The 24,664-nt window shown below is 40.8% G+C and overlaps 1 protein-coding gene and 1 long non-coding RNA gene across 3 annotated transcripts in view; one reads left to right on the plus strand and one right to left on the minus strand.

Annotated features, from left to right (window-relative positions):
- LOC149455716 (uncharacterized) overlaps positions 1-20,753 on the plus strand; it is a 49,448-nt gene extending 28,695 nt beyond the window's left edge. Inside the window, exon 2 of the long non-coding RNA XR_016314031.1 lies at positions 20,548-20,753. This is a non-coding gene — a long non-coding RNA (uncharacterized LOC149455716). The remainder of the gene's footprint in view (positions 1-20,547) is intronic.
- ADCY8 (adenylate cyclase 8) overlaps positions 1-24,664 on the minus strand; it is a 422,640-nt gene that overhangs the window by 97,286 nt on the left and 300,690 nt on the right. For both annotated transcript variants that reach the window (XM_089685929.1, XM_089685930.1), the window contains one exon: positions 14,747-14,948. In XM_089685929.1, coding sequence (XP_089542055.1) covers positions 14,747-14,948 — 202 coding nt within the window. The remainder of the gene's footprint in view (positions 1-14,746; positions 14,949-24,664) is intronic.

Consider the following 24,664-nt stretch of genomic DNA (forward strand, 5'->3'; position numbering starts at 1 on the left):
ATAGACCTTTCAATTTTGAATGTGCTGAGGGCAGAATCCATTCCCCATCCATCCTCTCATCTTGGTCACTTGATATCAGAGATCACATGACCCCGGGGGGGGGGGGGGGTAGAGGTGCATGGTAAAGTCCCATTACCCTAGATCTGAGCAAATATCCTACTCAGCTCTGAAAGCACCATTTATTTTTTACTTAAATCTTTTATTAAACTATTTTTCATTACAAAACACATCAAAATATAATTTTCATACAAATATTTCCCCTGAATTTTGCATTCCGACCACCCTACTACCCCCACCCAAACCCCCCATACAACTTACCCCGGTCCATATAGCTCTTCCCTTCTCTTTCCAACTATCCAATCCATGCCTGTAATCTTTCTCCTCCGTCCTCACTTCTGACTATTCCTTTTTTTTACTAGTCTTTCCTTCCCTCCAGCCTTTCTTTTCCCTTCTCCTATTCCTGCTACAGCCTTACAAAACATTCCCTTTATTCTCCTACTTCAAATCAGAACCCTGGGCCTCCAGCTACTTCCATATATTTTCCAGATGCCTTGAAGTCAGACCATCTTCCCCATTCCTTTCTAAATTTACCCATATTACCTTTGCCTATATGGTATAACTTCTCCATCTTATGTATATATTCCATCCTGTCTAACCAGTCCTTCATTGTTGGAGGCTCCTGTACCTGCCAAAATATAGGAATAAGCCCTGTAGCCGCACTAATCAGATGGTATATTTCTCTGTCCTGTCAAATAAACACACCCACAGAACCTTCTGTATAGCTGTCCCCAGTATCTCTTGTATAAACTGGATTACATCTTGCCAAAACCCCTGTATTTTTGGACAGTCCCACCATGTGTGCCATTGTTCCCTTGGGTCCACATCAACTCCAACATAATGGTGAGACTTCTACTCGTTGTTTATGTACAACACTCGGTATCAAATACCACCTCGTTAAACATTTATAATTCATTTCAACCGTGTACATGTTGATCACCCCATGTGTTAATTTAAACATTTTCTTTTTCTGTGATTCATTCATTTTTGTTCCCAGTTCCCTTTCCCATTTCTCTAAGAACAGAGGAGGACCCGCCCTCCCTCCACAATTCGACAAGGATCTTATATATCCTAGAAGTAACATGTTTTGGAGCCATACTGGAACTCAACATCTTTTCAAACGGGAGCATGTCCTCCGGAATCCTCAGTGGTTGAGGCAACTTCACGACAAAATGTCTTAATTGATAATATTTTAGTTCATCTAATGCCACAAATAACTCTTTTTTACTCTTTAAATCGTAAAAAGTACCCACCAGGGGAATCAACAGTGTATTGTACTTCCAATCCATTTGCTTGTGCATTCTATTCCATACTCTTAATACCTCCTGTGTCAATGTATTACTAGTCTCATCCATAATACGTGAATTATATGTCCAATCTACAATTCGTGACAGTATCACTGCCATATAATAATTCTTAATATTGGGCAAGTTTAATCCTCTTTTCTCTTTCTTATTACACAGAACGTCATACCTAATTCTCGTTTTCTTATTAGCCCATATATATTTAAGTATTCATTTTTATATTATTCCCCCCAAAAATCCTGGAATATGGACTGGGAGCATGTGGAATTTATATAGCATTTTTGGGACTATCACCATCTTAACCAAGTGTTTATACCAGATCCAAGAGACCCTTCCCCATGAGAGTCTTCTCTACTCATCCTTTATTTCATTTATTAATGGAATATAGTGAAAGCACTGTTCTGTAGATGCTGCAATGTGTGCACACAGTGGGAAGAGGCAGTTGATATGTTGAATTGGGGCCTGCTCATCTCTAGGGTTGCCATTGAGTGACAGACTAAGGTACTAAGACTGGACACCTTTACACACTTAGACTGGACACCTTTATACACAGGTAGTTGGATTTGGTTCATAGGTTGACCAATAGCTGCTTCCATCAATGACTTCTTCTCCACAAATAGTCCAAAAACTATTTATAGAGAACACATTGGTTTTGTAAATATTTTCTTTATTTATTATCTTAACGTCCCTGGCGGTCTGATTATGTCCATATTTCTGTGCTCAAAGTGGTACATTTTTTTGCATGGAAATATGTTTTTTTTTATTGTAGGCCTGTAATTTTTAGGAATAACTCACTGAAATCTATCCGAACAAGAGTCTAGTAAACATCCCGGGTAGGATAAAACTTGAAACACGAAATCATAAATTATAATTTAATAAATAATCATAAAAATAATAATATAATAATAATAAATTTAATTCAATAATGTAATCAAACCAAAAACACTGAAATTTGAAACATATCGTTAAGTTCGCACATCACTGATCAAAGTCGCAAAATTGCTTTTCAGTGTCTGACGACGAATTTCCCCCACGAATCATTATCACTCAATTCTGCAAGTGGTTCTAATTTACTATCGCTGTTCTCTAGCCGGTCTAAAACCGCTTTTGACCTAAAGGGATGCTTTTTGGACGCCATGGACGTTTCTCAGTTTCCAGGCAGAAAGAACAGTAAAAATGCAGGCAGGGCGCCGGACAAAGCACTCGGGACAAAATGTATGTGAAATGGTTTGATATAGTAATGTTTTACTATGTGATTTTAGTGTATTTAGTGAATGTCACTTTTTGTCATTTTCAAATTTCCGCCGTTCCGTCCCCCGTACGTCCCGACGCTTGCAGGGGATGGAACCCAGGTGACAGATGCCGGCATCCGCTGGAGGACATTGCCGGGGACACTGCAGGAGGGACATCGCGGGAGCGCAGGACAAAGTAAGTGATCGAGGGATCGCGGAGCAGCGCCGCATGGTAAGCCCGAGTGTAGCTCGGGGTTACCGCTTGTGGTACTGAAACTTTACCCCGAGCTACACTCGGGAATACTGCCAGGGAGGTTAAGGATTCAAAAAATACATTAAATTAAAAAAAAATGAAAAATGTTGTTTCAATGAGGGACAGCTTGTTTAAAAGGAGTTAACCTGTTGTGCTTTCCCTTTAAATAACCCATAGTGCTCTGAGAATCATTTGTCATATATTAAATTCCACACTAACTAAGAAAAGCCCAGTATGTTTCAGGACAGGAAGACTATTACATGCTCATAATTCTAAACTACAGGACGTGTACTACCACACACACGCAAGCGTATTAGCGTGCATGCCAAGCAGTGCATGCGCACGCATACGTGAATGTCTGGCACTGGCATTAGCACCAAATGACCTATTTGAGCTGGATTTTGACATGAACAGATTTCTGAGTGATCTTCAGCTAGTTCTTGCTTTACCTGCACCCTGACCTGCTAAATTTGCCTTCTCGTGCACAACTCTGCTTGCCCCCAAATTATCTCTGGAATCTTGTTGAGACCTCTGCTTGTACTCTGACTCTGCTTGTACTCTTTTGTTCCTGTTCCTTACTGCCCAGCTGTGTACCGATCCTGGCTCTGCCTCTGCCTTATGTTTGTGTACCTCACTGCCTGGCTGTTGATGACCTTTTGGCTTGAGCATTGACCATGCTTCTGTCTGCTGGTCAAGTGACACCATGTTCTGGTCCCTAGTGATCCAAGGTCATCTGCATCCTGCAATTAACCGCTGGCTCTTATCACTACACCTGCCCTCATGCCACTCTGTGTTCTCACACCTCCTGTCACCACTTCCAGGAGTGTTGGACAAGAGGTTCAAGAGAAGCCAGATTGCACTCATGTTCTGGATGATCATACCCTAATTATGTGAGTAATGCCCACTTACCGACACATTCCCCTCGGCTAATACTCCTTTTTGAATTACTGCACATGCCCAGTAACTCCAAAAAAGCTGATGTTGAGAATTTGGGATAAAACCCAGGATACGTCCCATCATCAAGGCAAAGGACACAGATGTCCTGGCAAATCCAGGACCATTGGCATCTATGAAATGCTTATTTGTGACAATATTGTATATACTGTAAATTGAAACCATTATAATTCCCCTTTGATTGGATGTTGTAGGAACAGTTTTTTCTTTACACAGCAAAGGCTACCATCCAGGTCTGGTGAATGCTAATGCCAAAGTCTGCATGGGGTGCCAATATCAGGGTACTGCACACCTGTGCAACATCACGCAGTCCCATGCCAGCCCTGGAACTATCACTGTTTCCAAAAGTTGGGCAATGAAAGCTTTTAGTGCTGGATGGGAGCCTCAGCTGTGACAACTGTAACAGCCAACCTTACAGTCTCTCTCTAAAGTAAAATGGTCATTAGAGCAACATAGGGTCTGCCCTTGCTGACCTACTTTAGAAGAAGTTAGTTGCCTTAATTGTTTTGGTAATATACTGTCAGATTTTTTGTTGCTTACATTTTTGTTTCATTACGTTGCTTCTTCAAGCAATTAGGAGTTTGCCACAAAAGACACTAATTCCGCACTTAGGCACTACATAACCATCTATAAACGCAGCTTGCAAAGTATCTTGACATATGGTACAAAGTATAATATATAAAAGTGCTGTGCTAATCTTTTCGATAATACGCCAAATAATGTGCATGAAGAAAAAAATATATAGAGCACCTTTCCTTTAAATTTACACAACCACCTCTTTATGATGAAACGCGTAGGCAGAGCACTGCGCTGACAGCACCATGTTTGATGTTCAAGGACTGGGACCTCACGTTACTGTTGGTTTGAATAATTTTAACACTGATTATGTGTGGGTTGTTTTAACTGTAAAAAAAAAATAGCACCTTTCCTTTAAATTTTCACAACCACCTCTTTATGATGAAATGAGTAGGCAGAGAAATGCGCTGATGTCACCATGTTTGATAATCAAGGACTGGGACTCCACGTTACTGTTGGTTTGGAGTATCTGAACACTGATTACATGTGAGTAGTTTTAACTGTATTTTAATATTACATTATTGGGAGAACTTCCTCTTTTCTTTTTGTATGGCCATTTTTATGAAAGCCGCTGTCATTATATGCTGCTGGAGGATACCATATCATATCTGAGGGATTATATACATGCTGTGCGTCATACGTCCACCAATTTGTTTTGGGGGAGCCAACATATTTTATCTGGCACGGAGGTGGTGCGAAGGTCATTGAGGTTTGATTGTGATGCTTTTTCTGCGGATTGTTGTTTATACATTTTTTTACCTAAGGACATTTGGATGGACTTTATTTTACACTTTATACAAGTATTGAACATGTCACCATTTTTCTCAGTAAATATATTTCTAAAGGTGCTATTGACATGATATTTTCACCACTTGTCATTAACAATCATGCAATCCATACATACAAAGAAACCAAAGCAAATAAGTTCAAAAATTAAGTTATGTATAATAAAATGGAATGACACAGGGGAAAAGTATTGAGCAAATGAAGAAATGGAGGTGCAAAAAGGCATGGAAAGCCAAGACACCAGCTGAAATCTATCAGTAATTAGAAAGCAATCCTGCCCCTTGTCAGTGTAAATTAATATCAGCTGGTTCAGTCTGAACTGATGGTCTATAAAAAGGTGTCTCCATACCAAGGTGTCACACAACAAACATCTCATGATGGGTAAAAGCAAAGAGCTCTCTCAAGACCTTCACAACCTTATTGTTGCAGAACATGCTGATGGCATTGGTTAAAGAAGTTGGGGCCATAATCCAGAAGTGGAAAGAACATAATTTCACCATAAAGTGGCCACGACTAGGTTCTCCTCGCAAGATTTCTAACAGAGGTGTGAAAAGAATTATCAGAAGAGTTGTCCAAGAGCCAAGGACCACTTGTGGAGAGCTTCAGAAAGACCTGGAATTAGCAGGTACAATCAAGAAATGCAGTCAACCGCCATGGCCTGTATGCTTGCTCACCAGGCAAAACGTCATTGCTTAAGAAAAACTATGTTGAAGCTCATTTAAAGTTTGCTGCACAACATTTAGGCAATCCTGTGAAATACTGGGAGAATATAGTCTGGTCAGATGAGACCAAAATTGAACTCTTTGGATGCCATAATACACACCAGGTTTGGCAGTCAAATAGTACTGCACATCACCCCAAAAACACCATACCAACAGTGAAGCATGGAGGTGGAAACATCATGGTGTGTTTTTCAGCATACAGTATTGGAACACTTCATTTGGTTGAAGGAAGGATGAATGGAAAAATGTACCAAGACATTCTTGATAAAAATCTGCTGCCATCTACCAGGATGATGCAGATGAAACGAGGGCGGACATTTCAGCAAGACAATGATCCCAAACACAAAGTCAAGAAAACTCTCAACTGTTTTCAAAGAAAGAAAAAAGCTTCTAGAATGTCCCAGCCAATCACCTGACCTGAATCCAATAGAACATCTATGGAAAGAACTAAAGATCAAAGTTCATAGAAGAGGTCCACGGATCCCTCAAGATTTGAAGACTGTTTGTATGGAAGAATGTGCCAAAATCACACCTGAGCAATGCATGTGACTAGTTTCTTAATACAGGAGGCATCTTGAAGCTGTCATTAGCAGCAAAGGATTTTGTACGAAGTATTAAATACATTTCAGTTAGTGTGTTCAATACTTTTTCCCTGTGTCATTCCATTTTATTACACATAACTTAATTTTTGAACTTATTTGTTTTGGTTTCTTTGTATGTATGGATTGCATGGGTTGTTACCGACACGTGGTGAACATTTCATGTCAATAGCACCGTTAGAAATATATTTATTGAGAAAAATAGTGACGTGTTCAATACTTATTTTACCCGCTGTATACAATACAAGATTAGGACATTTCAATGCACTTATTTTTAATATGTTTTTTTTTTAAAAAGGACAATATGCTGTTTTTGAACTTTTATATTTAGTAGGAATTAAGCAAGAATTTTTAAAAGTTTAAAAGCCATGTATGTATCCAATAATAATGATTTAAGTGTATTTTTAGTGAAAATAGCAATTTGATGAACATTTGCGCAACTACTGCGGGCCTAAAAAATCAGTAGCACGTTTAGTAGGAATTAAACAGAAATTGTGTACATTTTTCCATGTATGTATGTGTCCACTGATAATGATTTTAATGTGTTTTTAGCAAAACGATTGCTTTGATAAGTATTTGAATATCACAGGACCTAAACAAATCAGTAGCACCTTCCTTTTATTCTACTGGTCCAATGCTTTCAGAAAATGTTTGGTTTGGAGGTCTTTCACAAATTCTGAAAGCTGTAAGGGAAAAATAAAAAAGCAATGGAAAAATTGCAAAAATGGTCTTGCCACCTGAGTTTTAGTACTGGTTCACATACAGTACATGCGGATTGTATGCAGTTTGAACTGCATCCAATCTGCATGACATGTGAAATAACCTTGCTTCCTATGGTGCCTGTTCACATATGTCCAGTGCACTGGCAGTGCGGATTCAATGTGGATTGAAAAAGAGTCCTGTCCGATTTCTGAGCAGTGCAGTCTGGTTCAAGAGCGGAGTACAGGCTATTGACTTCTATGGGAACTGTTCCTAAATCGCACATGTCATCAGTTGTGAACAGGATAAAATCCTGACCTGAACCTGACCTAATCCTGTCCTAAACTTGATCTAAACCTGACCTGAACCGCTGAACAACTACTGTATCAATTAGCTGTGAAACCTGAGCTTCAATCCGCACCATGTGTGAATCAGCAACAAAAGTGGAGCGCAGGGCCTGGCAGCGAAAGGGTTAAAGGATTAGCACAGCAGTTTCTATATATTCTAATTTGGAGTTCATACATGCATTTTCAGGTCTTTTTAGGCTTGAACGTTTTTGTTTTAGCCAATGGTATGATAGTTACTAGAAGAGACAAGAAAACAAGTCATGCATTTTCATGCACTTCCCAAAGCCTATAGGGAGCAAAAATGCACAAATCTGCCCTAAAGAAGCTCAGGTACGTTTTTTAACTTTGAGTGTCAAGCTTCAAGCGACGCGACGCCCAGGTGTGAATGGGCATCATAGGATACAAAGGGAATCCTCATGTTCTAAAACATTGCACATTTCCCCATGTTTTGTCTTTTTTACAAATGCTGCAACTACGGAAAAAAACCAATTGGCCCAGCAGAAATCCAGTGAGCTTCTAGCTTCCTGTTTGAGCTGACAACATTGCCTCTGCTACACTAAAATCTCATTCAGTGTTGTCAGCCCTGCCCATTTCTCCCTTCTGTACCACGGAGCACCTCCCCTGATGTAATGAAGGAGGAAGGAGGGGTGTTCTGTAGTCCAGCAGGCAGGGATGAGGTCAATGCTTGGTATTTCAGTGCAGCCAATATGGCAAACAAAGACATCTGCTGTGGGGCTGGGTACACTCTATGCAGAAAAACAAAAATTTGTGTGCATTTTTATGAAGGGGATATGCAGTACAATAAGACAATACAAAGAATGACCTTCCACTTGCCTCACAGTTTTTAACACGTCCTGAGTCTGTGGTCATTAAACTTGAACACTTATGTAGTTCAAGAAAGTCAGAGAAAAGTCAGAAGGTCTTATTTGCATACTCCTTCCTGGTAAGTGACCCAAAGTATTGAATCCAGGGGGCCAGAATGGCAGCCAGGCACCTAGCATGTGTCTCGAAGAATTTTCAGATCACCTTTATAACCAAGATATTGGCTCTCAGAAATCCCCACTCTGCCCTGATTTTCCTGGTGTGTACGCTCCGCTGTTCAATCCCTCTAAGTTATCCTGATGTATGCAAGCTGTGCCGTGTATATTTACAGCAGCTGCCCAGATTTCATTCCCTGCTGCAAATTTGTTTTCTGAGTAAAAACAGCCAACATAATTTGGCTTCTACGTGATAAAAAATCCCAGATCTTATTTAAAGAAAATTGCAGACGTTTCATTTGCTGGAACGGAGCGCGCTGGCACTCAATCTTGTTTTTCTCAAAACTTTTTTTTTTCCCTCAAAGTCACTTATGCAGAATGGTAATTTCCAAAGCGCGGAATTAGGTGGCGGTTAAAAAAAAAAGAAACCACAAGAGACAGAATTTGCATGAATACGCCGCACATATAATTGTATGTGTATTACATGGATGCTTCAGTCACTAGCTGAAGGTAAGTTGATGTTGTAGGCAAAGGGAGATTTCTGAACTCTGTCATATAATAGCCTTACAGGAGAATCTATATTTTTTAATGTGCCTTTTTAACCTGTATGTCCCCCCCTCCCCCCGCTAACATGTACTAACCTTTCCTCCCTCCCTAGCAACATGGACTCACCTTCTCTCCCTTCCCAGCCACATGAACTTACCTTTCCTCCCTCCTCAACAGCAGGTGCTCATCTTTTCTCCCTCCCAATCAGCAGGTACTCACCTTTCCTCCCTCTCCAGAAACATGTACCCACCTTTCCTTAATCCCCAGCAGCATATATTCACATTTCCTCCTATACCAGCAGTATTTCCTCACCTTTCCGCCCTCAACAACAGCATTTACTCATCTTTACTCCCTTCCCAGCAACATGTACTCACCTTTCCTCCCTCCAAAGAAACATGTACTCACCTTTCCTCCCTTCCCAGCAAAATGAACTCACCTTTTCTCCCTTCCCAGCCACATGAACTTACCTTTCCTCCCTCCCCAACAGCAGGTACTCACCTTTCTTCCCTCTCCAAAAACATATACCCACCTTTCCTCTGTCCCCAGCAGCATGTATTTACTTACCTTTCCTTCCTCCCCAGCAACATCTACTCACCTTTCCTTCCTCCCCAACAACATGTACTTACCTTTCCTTCCTCCCCAGCAACATTTACTCACCTTTCCTTCCTCCCCAACAACATGTACTTACCTTTCCTTCCTCCCCAGCAACATGTACGCACCTTTCCTCCCTTCCCAACAGTATGTGCTCACCTTTCCACCCTCCCCAGCAATATGTACTCACCTCTCTGCCCTCCCCATCAGCAGGTACTCACCTTTCCTCCCTCTCCAGAAACATGTACCCACCTTTCCTTAATCCCCAGATGCAATTATTCACATTTCCTCCTATACCAGCAGTATTTCCTCACCTTTCTGCCCTCAACAACAGCATGTACTCATCTTTACTCCCTTCCCAGCAACATGTACTCATCTTTCCTCCCTCTCCAGAAACATGTACTCATCTTTCCTCCCTCTCCAGAAACATGTACTCACCTTTCCTCTCTTCTCAGCAACATGTACCCACCTTTCCTTAATCCCCAGAAACATATATTCACATTTCCTCCTATACCAGCAGTATTTCCTCACCTTTCTGCCCTCAACAACAGCATGTACTCATATTTACACCCTTCCCAGCAACATGTACTCACCTTTCCTCCATCCCCACCAACATGTACTCATCTTTCCTCCCTCTCCAGAAACATGTACTCACCTTTCCTCCCTCCCAAGAAACATGTACTCACCTTTCCTCCCTCCCCACCAACATGTACTCACCTTTCCTCCCTCCCCACCAACATGTACTCACCTTTCCTCCCTCCCCACCAACATGTACTCACCTTTCCTCCCTCCCAAGAAACATGTACTCACTTTTCCTCTTTTCCCAGCAACATGTACTCACCTTTCCTCCCTCCCAAGAAACATGTACTCACTTTTCCTCTTTTCCCAGCAACATGTACTCACCTTTCCTCCCTCCCAAGAAACATGTACTCACCTTTCCTCTCTCCTTAACAGCACGTACTCACCTCTCCTTTCTCCATAGCATTATGTACTCAGCTTTCCTTCCTCTAAGCAGTATGTACTCACCTTTCCTCTCTATCAGCAGGTATTCACTGTTTCTCCCTCCCCCACCACTTCTTTTGCCCACCAGATCCAAGAAAAAGCCCAATGTATAACTCAACTCAACGAAATAAACCCAATAGTTGGCTTCAATATATCATATGGCAAAACATATGTCTACACTTCTCAAAACTGTTGACTTCAGGGGTTCAAAAGACATTGAGGCTGATTTACTAAAAGAGTTGAGAATCTTCACTCAATACGTTGTATGAAAATCCACTTCCTTTATACAATATTGTGACAAGCTAATTCCTGTTCACACTAAATGCCTAAACTATCTTGTGCAGAGGAAATACAGGAGTTTCCTTATCACATCATCAGATGATGGAATTTCAACTCTTTTTAGTAAATCAGCCCAATGGTTTCACGAGTTTGATGTGAAGAAACTGGAGTTGCCTGGAAAGAATCCTGGCCTCAGCCATATAAAACACATGTGTTATGAATTAGAATCCCGATTATGAGCCAGGTCTTCTCAGCCAACATCAGTACCTGACCTTACAAATGCCTCTTGACTGAATGGGCAAAAATGCTTATAGACACACTCCAGAATCTTGTGGAAAGTCTTGTAGAGACAAAAAAAATAAATCAATAAAAGTGGGTCTTGGCTCAACACACTCCCTCCTCATGATATGAGCAATATATTTTTTTTCATAGACCTGGTAGGATATTTTATGGTATTTTGGTAAAGTCTTGAGGAGGTGGTATATTCACATGGTTGTTGGATATGCAAAACCATGGGCTTGCTGGACATGCCTATGGTTTTCCAGTGTGATGTCCAACTATAGGTGAGGTGTCCTCAAACTTGTGTATGTGCCTGAGGCATTGAAGCCCTTTAGGAGAATCTGTTAGTTGCCTGTCCTCATCACCCGCTAATACTTGCCTTCAATCTGTTCCCCCATCATTTTTGCTCCTTTGGTCCTGTCCTAGGTATTGTGAGAATTTCCATGAGAGAAATTATATTTTATCTTCTCTCCAACTCAAACTACTGGTATATATATCTTAAACTTAAGAGGCCCAAAAAAAAAAAAATCCAGAGTCAATTTCAGGTCTCAGCTCAAGCAGGATACAATCTCATTCCCAACTGAGATAGTTTGTTTTTTGCAAACAAAACTATTTTACAGAGCTCATCTTGTTGAACAATGGATCTCTCCCCACATAAAGTCTAGGAGAGATTCCTTTGATTATCGTGCAAATAGCATCTATTTGACAAGTACAGAATTGAGAAAAGCAAGGACATCTCAGTGCAGGAACAATGGGTTTCGGGCCTATCTACTGCACCTGGAGCAAATGAACATTATCGCAAGGTATCTATAAAAGAGTTTATCCTGACACAAGGTCCCATTGTAAGAAAGGAATACTGAATATTAATACCGGCTGTTATGTGTAATCCTATTATATTTAGTGTGTTGAAAGGTATCTTATTGCAGAAATAGTGTATGTGTGATGTCATATCTTTAACCAATCAGTAGTGAAGTACGTGAATTACTAGGTTTAAATGGAGATATAGATATATGTATATCTATATGTAGTGTATCTTTCTGTCCTCAATGTGCATAAGAATAGTTTTAAGCAATATATATATATATATATATATATATATATATATATATATCTCTACAACCCTTTTTATTTAAGATTTTACATAATTTACCCTCCAAGCAGGGGCGGACTGACCGTTTGGAAACATGGGCACTGCCCGAGGGCCCGGGGTCAGTAGGGGGCCCATGAGATGCCCCTGGTACCTTTTTCATAGGCTTTTTTGAGTTTGGGCAAGGACACAGGGGCCCCATGAGTTGTCAGTCCACCCCTGACTCCAAGACATTTATACAATTGTCACAAATGAGTTACAGTACTTCAATTTCAAGGAAACTCAAAATAGTCAGGACTTAGAGTGACACTCAGTGGCAAAATGGTGGTAATACTAAAACAAACCATGGGTAGAGTCTGAGTCAAAGTCACAAATCTCTCTTGAGAGGAGGGTAACACCTACCCAGGGGCGGACTGACCATTTGGAAACTTGGGCAGTGCCCGAGGGCCCGGGGTCAGTAGGGGGCCCCATGAGATGCTCCTGGTACCTTTTTCATAGGATTTTTTGAGTTTGGGCAAGGACACAGGGGCCCCATGATCCCCTACTGCCCGGGGGCCCCATGAGTTGTCAGTCCGCCCCTGCACCTACCTCTTAGGCCAGTATATTCAAATTGTATGAATGTTTTGTTTGCCAATAGATAAAAGGGAAAGTCATGTAGACAGGATCAGATCACCTTCACAAGATAAGACCCCATCCATCTGATCAGATCACATTTCATCGGTCAGGACACTCCCTTCCATCTGACCATCCATCTTACTAAATATATGGCACACAACTCCAGCCTGTCCAGAAGCCATTTTGTGAGAGCTCAACTCCACCTATCAATTAGCAGCCATCTTTTGATTTACCTGAGGATTGTATGGTAACTATAATCTCTATTTTGGTAATTCTGCTTGACCAAATTAGTAAGCTTTTTTTTCATTTTGTGGTAACCTAATTGTCTCCTTAGGACAAAATAACCACCCACATTTATAGAGTTTAGTTTTAGTAATAATATTATTATTATTTTGTTCTTTGGCCATATTGGCTGAAATTCCATAAAACACAGACTATTGTCTGAAAATTAGATATCAATGGTTATTTTGTCTATGGAAAGAAATTAATTATTGATTTTATTCAGCCTAGATATATCTATATATAAACTAGTGCTACAGAAAAAGTTTGGAAAGTTTATGCAAATTATCTTTCTGTCTGGTTCCATCACAATCGAGCTATTACATTATGTGTTTGTATGTGACTTATTGTAAATAAATAATAATTTATTTGATCATCTATAGTCCATATTTCCACTGACCTGATTTGTGCTTGTTATAAAGGATGTTGGTTGCCTCTAAATTACTCAAAATTATTAAGTCAGTTAAATTATTTTATAAATTATTACTATATTTGGAGGCACCTTTAGCTGACTGAATTAATTGTCTAGGCATTACCTGGCAGAAAATATTATTTTTGGAGGCACTGCTGAATGAATTATTGATAATTCATAATTTATCAAAAGCACAAAAGTATGGAGGCTCATGTGACCTTCTGGGATACAGTGCTTTGTCCAGAATGGCCAATTGCCAGACTCAAACAAGGTCCCAAGAGGAACAGGAGAAAGACGTTGGACACTATCCTACAAAGAGCATACAAAATGTTGAGATTCAGCGACTAAGTGCATGAAAGGTGAGCATTAATGGGTGATGTACACCTTGGGTAGTAGTGGTCATCGCTTAACGTATATCCAATACCAAAAATGTGTTTAATTTGGATAGAATGTGGAAGGGTAAAAAGTTCTGTTAGTTTTTTATTTCCTTCTCTGTCCCTACTGAGGTGACCATTGTAACATTGATGGGACACCCACAGTTGTACTCTTGTTACTGGAACAGAAACAGAGGGGAAATCTTCTAACACCAAAAAGGAGATTCTCTTCACTTTGGTTAAATTTCCTCTATGGGACACAGACAGAAGAGAAATCTCTCCAGTGGAGATCTACCCAATGGGACTCTATCCATAACAAAACACATTTTGGATTTACATATACTTTAAGAAATTCCTCTTTTCATCCTTTAGAGAAGACACTCCTACTTCCAGCCTAATTTCAGCTTTCATCCACAGCTCAGTAGAAAGGCAGATTTCAGGCAAGGGAACTGAAAACTGACATCACAGGATCCGCATAAACACAAAACTGAATTACAAAGTGTTTTTTTAGGGATCTTAGATTGTACGCCCCTTGAGGGTTAGGGACTGGTGTGAATGTTCAATATATGTAAAGTGTTGCATAAATAGATGACACTATATAAGTACCTGTAATAAATAAATTAAATAAATATGCCTGGAGTTGTCACAGTAATGTATATGGTTCTTTCTGAACATTCATCTCTAATTATCGTCATATAGAGAATTCTGTGTTCTATTTGCTCATTCTCGCTCCCACCACCCACGAACTTAGCCATTCCTGCAGCGAAATGACTTACAATATTGATTACGGCTCCGAGGAAATTAATCATAATGGATGCGAAGATGATGACATTCCTCGCCAAGTACGTCTCATTAATCCAGCAGCAGGTTTTCCGGAGCACCAGGGGAAGACATTTATAATCCTCTGCCGTCGTTATAAGGACCAGCGCCGAGTGCAACATGATCAGGATGGAAAACTGGATCACCATCGGCATCATCCTAGGCAGAAAAATACAGAAGTAAATTAGGGTATGGCAAGAAAATTGACAAGGCAACCACTGTCCAAATGCACCTTTCAAACAATAGTAAATGATGAGATGCAAAGGACAATATAAAAGATAGGCACTGCCCTGGTCCACTGTAGGTTTTGCTCCTGTGTAGTGCTGGTGCTTATCCTTACGGTGCCATAAACTTGCTATGAAGGTGTCATTAGTGCACATACATATTTAGCACAGTGGCTAAATGGTTAGCACTTCCACCTGGCAGTACTAGGGTCATTGGTTCAAATGCCATTCGGCACCATCAAACTGGAGTTTGCATGTTCTGCCTGTGCCTGTGTGGGTTTCCTCTGGGTACTCTGGTTTCCTCCCACACTCCAAAGACATGCTGGTAGGTTAATTGGCTCCTGTCTATATTGCCCCTAGTATGTGTATGTATGAATGTGAGTTAGGGACCTTAGATTGAACACCCCTTGAGGTTTAGGGCCTGATGTGAATGTACAATAGATATATACATGTAAAGTGCTGTATAAATTGACGTATAAGTACCTGTAATAAATGAGTAAAATAACTAACCTCCAATGACCAAGTGACCTTCAATGAGTCCCTCTAAATTACATCAGATGACTGTCCTCTATATCTGTACTACATTTAAAGTAGACCTGTCAGTAGATCATAGTTGACAATGCCAGTTGCTGGCCTGCTTGATTCTATATCTAACCAAGAGCAAGTATACACATTGTTCTGGATCTGTCAGGAATAGACTCACCACTGGTGGTGCTGTGGCTCACTTGCTCTGTGGGCTGCAATACCAGCTCCTACCAGAGGGTGCTTTCAATAGCCAGGGTCTCACTCCTGCAATCAAGCCATCACTTGAGGATGATTGCAGGAGGTCTATTGAGGCAGGACCAGGCCTGCAATCAGTGCCTTGGTGTTTGTTTCCCATGAGCCCTGTACCTGGTATCCTGTGAAACTTCTGTTGCCGACCTCTGCATTGTTCCTGACCCTGCTGACCGTCTCCTGTTTAACCCCTGGCTTGCCTGACCATCCTTCTGCCTGATCCTCTGTACTACGCTGCCCGTGAGTTACTGAACCCGGCTTGTGACCCTGACCATTCTCTGCCTGATCCTCTGGTACCTCGCTTCCCGCACGTTGCTGACCTGGCCTGCCTGACTACGCCTTACGCTACCCAGACGATCCATCCATCCATCCCGCACGCATCTGTCCCTGTTACCAGGTCTGACAGCCTCTTCATGTCAGGCTCCTTTCCCCGCACACCTCTGACGACGCTCTCTACCAATGCCAGACGTACTCAGGGGTCGCGACCTGGTCTCAGTCTGCTCCAAGTCCATCCCCACCATCAGGGGCCCTGGTGAATAAGCAGATTGGGACTTAGACCCCGCGCCCTGAGGAACCCCGTGCTGTGGGTTGCTAGAGACACCGTCAGGCGGTGCTTAACAGTACTGAACGGCCTGCCTGACCATTCCATCTCTCCAGCCCTGACTACACCTGTGTTCCCACACATTTCTGGTTATACCCGGATCCCTGACAGGATCACTGCCAAATATAGAATAGGAATAGCCACAAAATTATCATTTTCAGAAGGAGGACACCACAGTTGCCCAAGCATTTTTGTAATGATAGGTTTACTTTAACCACTTGCCCTCCCAAAGATTGTACCCTCTTCATGACCAGGCCATTTCTTGCTATTTGGCACTATGTTACCTTAAAGTCGAGCTCCATGCAAGAGGGAGAAGTTCTGCTTTAAGCCTTTGTCCCCCGCTCCCCATTAAGAATTGGCACCTTTGGAGAGCAGGCACCCAAATTTGACAGGTACCCGCTCCCACTTCCGCTGCGATTGGAATTGGAAGTTGTCCTCCCTCCCCATAATCCCTCCCTCCCTGGGGTGCCCACTGCGTATGTGTGAGAAATTCTGCGCTTTGTGAATGGTCCCGTAGTCTTCTGGGATCTGTTATGTGTCCCAGAAGACTACAGGGCCATTCACAAAGCGCAGTGCTTCTTGCGCATACGCAGTGGGCACCCGGCTGCTAAGCCGCAAGCTGTCACAGCCAAGTGCTCACACTGAAGATGCCGGCGCCAGGGAGAGAAGACAGTCGGTGAAACCAGCCGTGGTGAGAACACCGCTGGCTGGAGAGACAGGTAAGTGGCTGTATTTTAAAAGTCAGCAGCTACAGTTTTTGTAGTTGCTGACTTTTATTTTATTTTTTTTCAGTTAAACTCCGCTTTAACTGACAATGGAGAGGTCATGCAACATGTACACAAGTAAGATATTTTATTTCACACAAATACAACTTTCTTTTTGTGGTATTTGATCACCACTGGGTTACTTTGTATTATATAAAAAAAATTATAAAACTTTCTGTTATAAAGAATATCCAATTAAAGAGATGTAAAAAAAATCAAATTTATTCATAAACTTAACCTCCCTAGTGGTCTGATTATGTCAGTATTTCTGTGCTGAAAGCGGTACATCGTTTTCAATGGAAATATGTTGTTTTTTATTGTAGGCCTGTAATTCTTAGGAATAACTCACTGAAATCTGTCCGAACAAGAGTCTAGTAAACATCTCGGGTATGATAAAATTTAAAACACGAAATCATAAATTATAATATAATAAATCATAAAAAATAATAATATAATAATAATAAATTTAATTCAATAATATAATCAAACCAAAAACACTGAAATTTGAAATATAGCGCCAAGTTCGCACATCGCTGAACAAAGTCGCAAAATCGTTTTCAGTGTCTGATGATGAATTTCCCCCACGAATCATTATCACTCAATTCTGCAAGTGGTTCTGATTTACTATCGCTGTTCTCTAGCCGGTCTAAAACCGCTTTTGACCTAAAGGGACGCTTTTTGGACGCCATGGATGTTTCTCAGTTTCCAGGCAGAAAGAACAGTAAAAATGCAGGCAGGGCGCAGGACAAAGCACTCAGGACAAAATGTATGTGAAATGGTTTGATACAGGAATGTTCTACTATGTGATTTTAGTGTATTGAGTGAATGTAAAATTTTAATATTTTTGAAATTCCCGCCGGTTCTGTCCCTCGTACGTCCTGACACTCGCAGGGAACGGAACCCGGAAGCAAAATTTGTCTGATTTGCTCCATAGTGGCTACAGCTACAGAGGTCAGTGAGAGCTTGTTTTAAAGCTTATTTAGTGCTTGTTAAAGTGGTTCTAAAGGATCAAGGTTTTTTTACCTTCATGCATTCTATTCATGAAGGTAAAAAAAAAACCTTCTCCCAATACTCACCTAAGCCCCCTCTCGATCCAGCGATGTGCACTGGAATCTCGCTATCCCGGGACTCCCTCTCCTCATTGGCTGAGACAGAAGCAGGAGCCATTGGCTCCCACTCCACACGTTCACATCTATGCTTTTTGAGCTGCTGAGTTTTTGGAAAGGGTCAGGAACCTTTTTAACCACTTCCCGTCCGCCCTTTAACAGAAGTACTGCTACAAGGCGGCACGGGTGCGCAAAATCACGTATAAACAGTATATATGTGATTTTGCAGGTTCGGGTAGGGGGCACTGCCATTCGAGGCCTCGGCTGTCAATCACCAGGTCCCGACCAGTGCCCGGTGATTGCCGAGCACCTCCGGCGGGAGGGAGAACTGTTTGTAAACAATACAGATGTCTCCCCTGTCAGCACCTGCACACTGCTTTGCATGGGTCTGCATAGCACAGCCATACAAAGCAGTGTGCTTACAGTGAAGCACAGCACATTATGTAAAACAGCACACAGTTAACCCTTTGATCGCCCCATATGTTCCCATTGTCATTAGTACAATGTCAGTGCTTTTTATTAGCACTGATCACTGTATTAATGTCACTGGAGATGTAAGTAACACCAAGTCAGTTCCCTCCCCCCAGTGTCAGAATGCCCGCCCGCAGTCCCACTATAAGTCGTTGATTGCCTCCATTACTAGTAAAAATAAAAAATTTTAAAAAAAAATCCCAGTGTATATACCGCCATTTGTAAACGCTATAACTCACGTAAACCAATTAATATACGATTATTGGGATTTTGTCAGCAAAGACATAAAGCAGAATACATTTTTCCTTAAATTTATGATGACATTTGATTTTTACAATTTTTTTACTGGACATATTTAATAACAAAAAGTCAAAAATATTGTTCTCAAAATTGTCAGTTCTTTTTTTTTTTATAGTGCAAAAAATAAAAAATGCACAGGCAATCAAATACCACCGAAAGAAATCTCTATCCTTGGGAAAAAAAGGATGTAAATTTCATTTGGGTGCAGCGTTGCATGACCGCGCAATTGTCAGTTAAAGTAACACAGCACCATAATGCAAACACTACAGAATATGTTAAAATGTTTCAAACTTATTATACAAAATTGACAATTTGAGCAAGAGAAATAATAAAATAGGGGCACAGGGCTTTAAGGCTGGCTTTCTGAAAAAGCCAGTTAATGATGGCTCTATTGGATCTTTTTTTTTTGTTTACAAACATTTTTACTAGACGATAAACAACATAAACAGTACCATTTCATGAAGTATAGCATACATCAAGAAGAAGGCACATACGTAAAAAAAAAAAACCCCAAAAATTATTTTATAAATCAGAATTTTTAGAAAGAGAAAAATGCACATACATGAATGAGGTAGACATAAATTTCATTTTCCCTTTTTCATTCCCTTATGAATAAGTTGATGACAAAACGCGTCAAGGGAAGTGACGTCAAGACGTACACGGGAACCGGAAGTTGACCGGTGGCCATTTTGGAAAAGGGAAAAGACTTTGTAGGAGAAAGAAAAAGGCTTGCATGTTTGTTTTGTTGGTGACTGGGAGAAAACCTTCACCTGTGAGGCCAGAATGTAATCTGCGGGGCACGTGGCGTAGTGACGCATTGACGTTCCCGGAAGTGCCGTGGTGGCCATTTTGGATTCTGGAACACATGGTTGTCCATATCCCTGGGACTTACAGTTACTACCTGGCACCCCTCTAGAGCTGAATGACCATTGTTTTGGAGCCATCGCTGAGTATTACGGCTGTATACAGCTTCATGACCTGGAAGCTGATTTTATCGTTTTTTAATGTCTATTGGAAGTGTCTGGAGAAGATGATGTCATTTTGAGGAAACTCCATTCCTAACTATGGATTATATGCTGGTTTCATTTATTTTAGGATTTTTTTCTTTTTGAGGTATATGAAGAGTATTTGGGATTCATCATCGATCATCTGAATCAGTTCGATCTCCACGAATAATTGGGATCATCACTTTGCGAGAATACCATTCTGCTGACTGCTTGTAGGAGGACTTTTCATATTTTGGACATTTATTTTGGACACTTTTTATGTTTGATATAATTTTATATATTTATTAATTTTTATTTTGTATTTTATTTATTTTCTTTATTTTTTTTATTATTTATTTGTATTTTTTGTGGTGTAGTAGCACTTTTCATAACTTGATTTATACACTTTTTGGGGTTAAAGTGTTTGTGTGCATTTAGGGTATCTGATATAGGAGGAGTACCGTAATTTTTGTTTATTTATTGTTTGTTTATATAAATTTCATTTTCCCTTTTTCATTCCCTTATGTATAAGTCGATGACGAAATGCGTCAAGGGAAGTGACGTCAAGACGTACACGGGAACCGGAAGTTGACCGGCGGCCATTTTGGAAAAGGGAAAAGACTGTTTGTTTGTCCCTGGACGTTTCCTGGATGGCAGCAAGTAGACTGTACGGTATTTAAGCGGTTTTAAAGCTAAAATAATGTGAGCATTTGGAATAAAGTTCTTTATTGGCATATTTCTGGCGGTATTATACTATTTTGTCCCTCATGTTTTTATCCATATGGTGCCTGATATATGGAGATATGGAACATCATGCCTTATGGACCTAGATAGTGCCCTGAACACAGTACAATTTTGGGGAGCTCTACAGGAAGGCCGCTAACCACCAGATATTGTATGATATTAAAAGCAAGTCTATTTTTGATTATTGGTAAGGGTATGCATTCCTTACTGCAATAGAAGTGTCACAGTGTTGGTTTGCTTTGGAGCACTAAAAAGTGATTTATATACACAATGTTTCTCACTGCTTGGATGATGTTTTTCACTTTATTCACTTTTATTCACTAATTATCAAAAACACATTATTTTTTAGGTATTCACTTGAGTGTTGTCACGAGTTTTGATGTATTAAAAGATAATACACTGTGATATTTTCATTTTTTTTGAGGTTATATCATCGTGGAAAAGCATTGGAAGTATTTAAAGGACTATAATTTGACACTTTTTTTTATTATTCATTTAATTTTGGACACTTTTTCTATTATTATTATTATCACACAAAAAGCAAATAATATGTGATATGATATATTATATTTTTATTTAATGTGTGGATTGATAGGATTGGTTGCATATTGTACAGACACTGTTTTGGATTAGTATTTGTATAAAAAAATGTTTTGGCACTTTTTGTATTTATAAATTTCATTTGGATGCAGCATCGCATGACCGCGCAACTGTCAGTTAACCACTTGAGCTCCTGAGGATTTACCCCCCTTAATGACCAGGCCTCTTTTTGCTACTTGGCGCTGCACTAATTCAACTGATAATTGCGCGGTCATGCAATGCTGCACCCAAACGAAATTTACGTCCTTTTTTCACACAAATAGAGCTTTCTTTCGGTGGTATTTGATCACCTGTGCGCTTTTTATTTTTCACGCTATAAACAAAAAAAGGCCAAAAATTTTGAAGAAAAACAATATTTTTTATTTTCAGCTATAAAAAATATATAGTAAACTCAAAGTTGGTTATAAATTTAGGCCAAAATGTATTCTGCTCCATGTTTTTGGTAAAAAAAATCCCAATAAGTGTATATTGATTGCTTTTTGTGGAAGTTATAGCGTCTACAAACTATGGTATAGATACTGCAATTTACGCCATTTTTTTTCTATAGAGCGCTGCGCTAGTTTAACGGACAATTGCACGGTCATGCAATATGGTACATAAATGAAATTTACATCCTTTTTTTTTCCCACAAATTGAACTTTCTTTCGGTGGTATTTGATCGCCTGTGCAGTTTTTATTTTTTGCGCTATAAAAAAAAAGGCTGACAATTTTGAGGAAAAAAAAAACAATATTTTGGACTTTTTGCTATAAAACATGTCCAGTAAAAAAAAATGCAAAAATCAAATTTAGTCATAAATTTCTGCCAAAATGCATTCTGCGACATGTCTTTGCTAAAAAAAAACCCCCAATACGTGTAAATTAATTGGTTTACGTGAAAGTTATAGCGTTTACAAATGGCGGGAAAGATACTGGGATTTTTAGGGGTTTTTTTTATACTGATAATGGCGGCGATCAGCGAATTATGGCGGCGATCAGTGACTTATGGCAGCAACCAGCGACTTATGGCGGGACTGCGGGACTGCGGCGGACATTTTGACATTGGGGGGTACTGACTTGGGGTCACTGACATCCCCAAAAACACTAATACAGTGATCAGCGCAAAAAAAAAAAAACTGACACTGTACTAATGGCACTGGGGAGGAAGGGGTTAACTTTATTTAGCAGGGAAGGGTTATAGGAGTGAGGGGGAGTGTTTTACTAGGGGGCGGGGGTGTGTACTGGGCGGGACAAGGCTGATCGAGAAAGAAAAACTGTTCTTTCTCGATCAGCTCATCCTCGAGCTGTCAGGGAAGTGACAGACAGCACAGCTACTGCAGCTGTGCTCTCTGTCACTGTTTGCCGCCGATCGCCGGGACATAGCCGCTAAGGAGCGGCTGTGACCCGGCGACTGACATCTGCGGCAGAGAACCGCGGGACAAATAGGGCGGCGGCGCGCCTCGCGCGCCCCCTATTTGTTTACAAAACACACGTCTTAAAACGTGGTTTTGCCTGTGAGTGCCGCCCTGCCGCCGTATATGTACAGTGGCTGGGCGGCATGCGGTTAAAGTAATGCAGCACCGTATCGCAAAAAATGGCCTAGTCAGGAAGGGGGGTAAATCCTCTGGAGGGCAAGTGGTTAAAAGCAAAAAGCAGAATTTTTGCTACAACAGAGTTCAGTGGAGAACTGCTAAAGTGCATGGTAGTGCCGCGTTTTGCGTTTTGCATTTTTATTCTACCCAGAAAAAAAAAATTCCAAAAAAGTCCTCATGCACACGGGACATTTTGATAACGCTGGTAACGTTAGCTGTGGGAAGTCACGTTAAAAATGTGAGTTTTTCAGCTTTTTTTAGCCTTTACCCCAAAAGGAAAAAACAAACTGCTGTAATTTCTTATAAAGTGTAAGTGTATCCAGTGTTAGTGTTTGTTAGTGTATCCAAATCTGCTAGTACATCTGACACTCCCCTCCCGTCGAGCTGACAATGCTGCTGTCTGCTGTGCCTCCTGTGCTCCTTCATCCTGAGTGGAGGGCAGTCTAATACAGGAGGTGTGTTACTGGCCTGATCACCAGGTGAAAACAGAGGGGACAAAAAGCCTTAAAAAAAAAAAAAAGAAAACAAATGCAGCCACCACATCTAATGATGGGTAAGGTGTAATATATTACATTTTTGGTTTTGAGTTTAATACTGCTTTGACATTTCTCTGACATTGGTTTTGAGGTACTGTATATAATTGAGTGTTTTTTGATATGCCGGTGTTCTTACACACCCTGCACAACCATCCACCTAACATCTTAGACCATAACAGAAATCTGCAATCCATTGACAGGAGTCGGGGACAGACCTGTTTTTTTTCAAAGCATCGGAGGCAGGACAAAGGAGCTCTACAATGGAGATGTCCTTCGAAAATTGCTCTTGTGACACACTTGTTATTGGCAAACAAAAAGTGGATAGTGCTGAAAGGAGTTTTTTCCCCTCTAAAAAGCCTTCAAAATGAGAATCTATGAACTTCTGAAAACTATTTTAGGTTGAACACTAAAGGAAGTAAACCAGCATGAGATGGCTTAGTGGGGACCAGGGGCGGACTGACCATTTGAGCACTCGGGCACTGCCCGAGGGCCCAGGGTCAGTAGGGGGAACCATGAATAAGCCCCTGGTACCTTTCATTGTCTTTTTCATATGCTTTTTTGGGTGTGGGCAAGGACACAGGGGCCCCATGATCCCCTATTTCCCGGGGGCCCCCTGAGTTGTCAATCCGCCCCCCGGTGTGGACATACAGTTGCAAGAAAAAGTATGTGAACCCCTTGGGATTACGTGGAGATTTGCATGAATTGGGCATAAAATGTGCTCTGAACGTCATCTAAGTCACAACAATAGAAGAACACAGTCTGCTGAACATAATACTACACAAACATTAGATGTTGCCATGGTTTAATTGTACATAACATGTAAACATTCACAGTGCAGGGAGGAAAAAGTCTGTGAACCTTTGGACTTAATAACTGGTTGACCCTCCTGGCAGCAATAACCTCAATTAAACGTTTCCCGTAGTTGCAGATCAGACCTGCACAATGATCTGGAGTAATTTTGGACCACTCCTCTTCACAAAACTGTTTCAGTGTAGCAATATTCTTGGGATGTCTGGTGTGAATCGCTCTCTTAAGGTCATGCCACAGCATTTCAATCAGGTTGAGGTCAGGACTCTGACTGGGCCACTCCAGAAGGCGTATTCTGTGCCGTTGCAGCCATTGTTTTGTTGAATTACTTGTATGCTTTGGGTCATTGTCCTGTTGCATCACCCATCCTCTGCGGAGCTTCAGTTGGCGGACA

Source organism: Staurois parvus, unplaced genomic scaffold (assembly GCF_062004578.1).
Source record: "Staurois parvus isolate SC_StPar_1 unplaced genomic scaffold, SC_StPar_1.0 ptg000389l, whole genome shotgun sequence".
NCBI classification, from domain to species: domain Eukaryota; kingdom Metazoa; phylum Chordata; class Amphibia; order Anura; family Ranidae; genus Staurois; species Staurois parvus.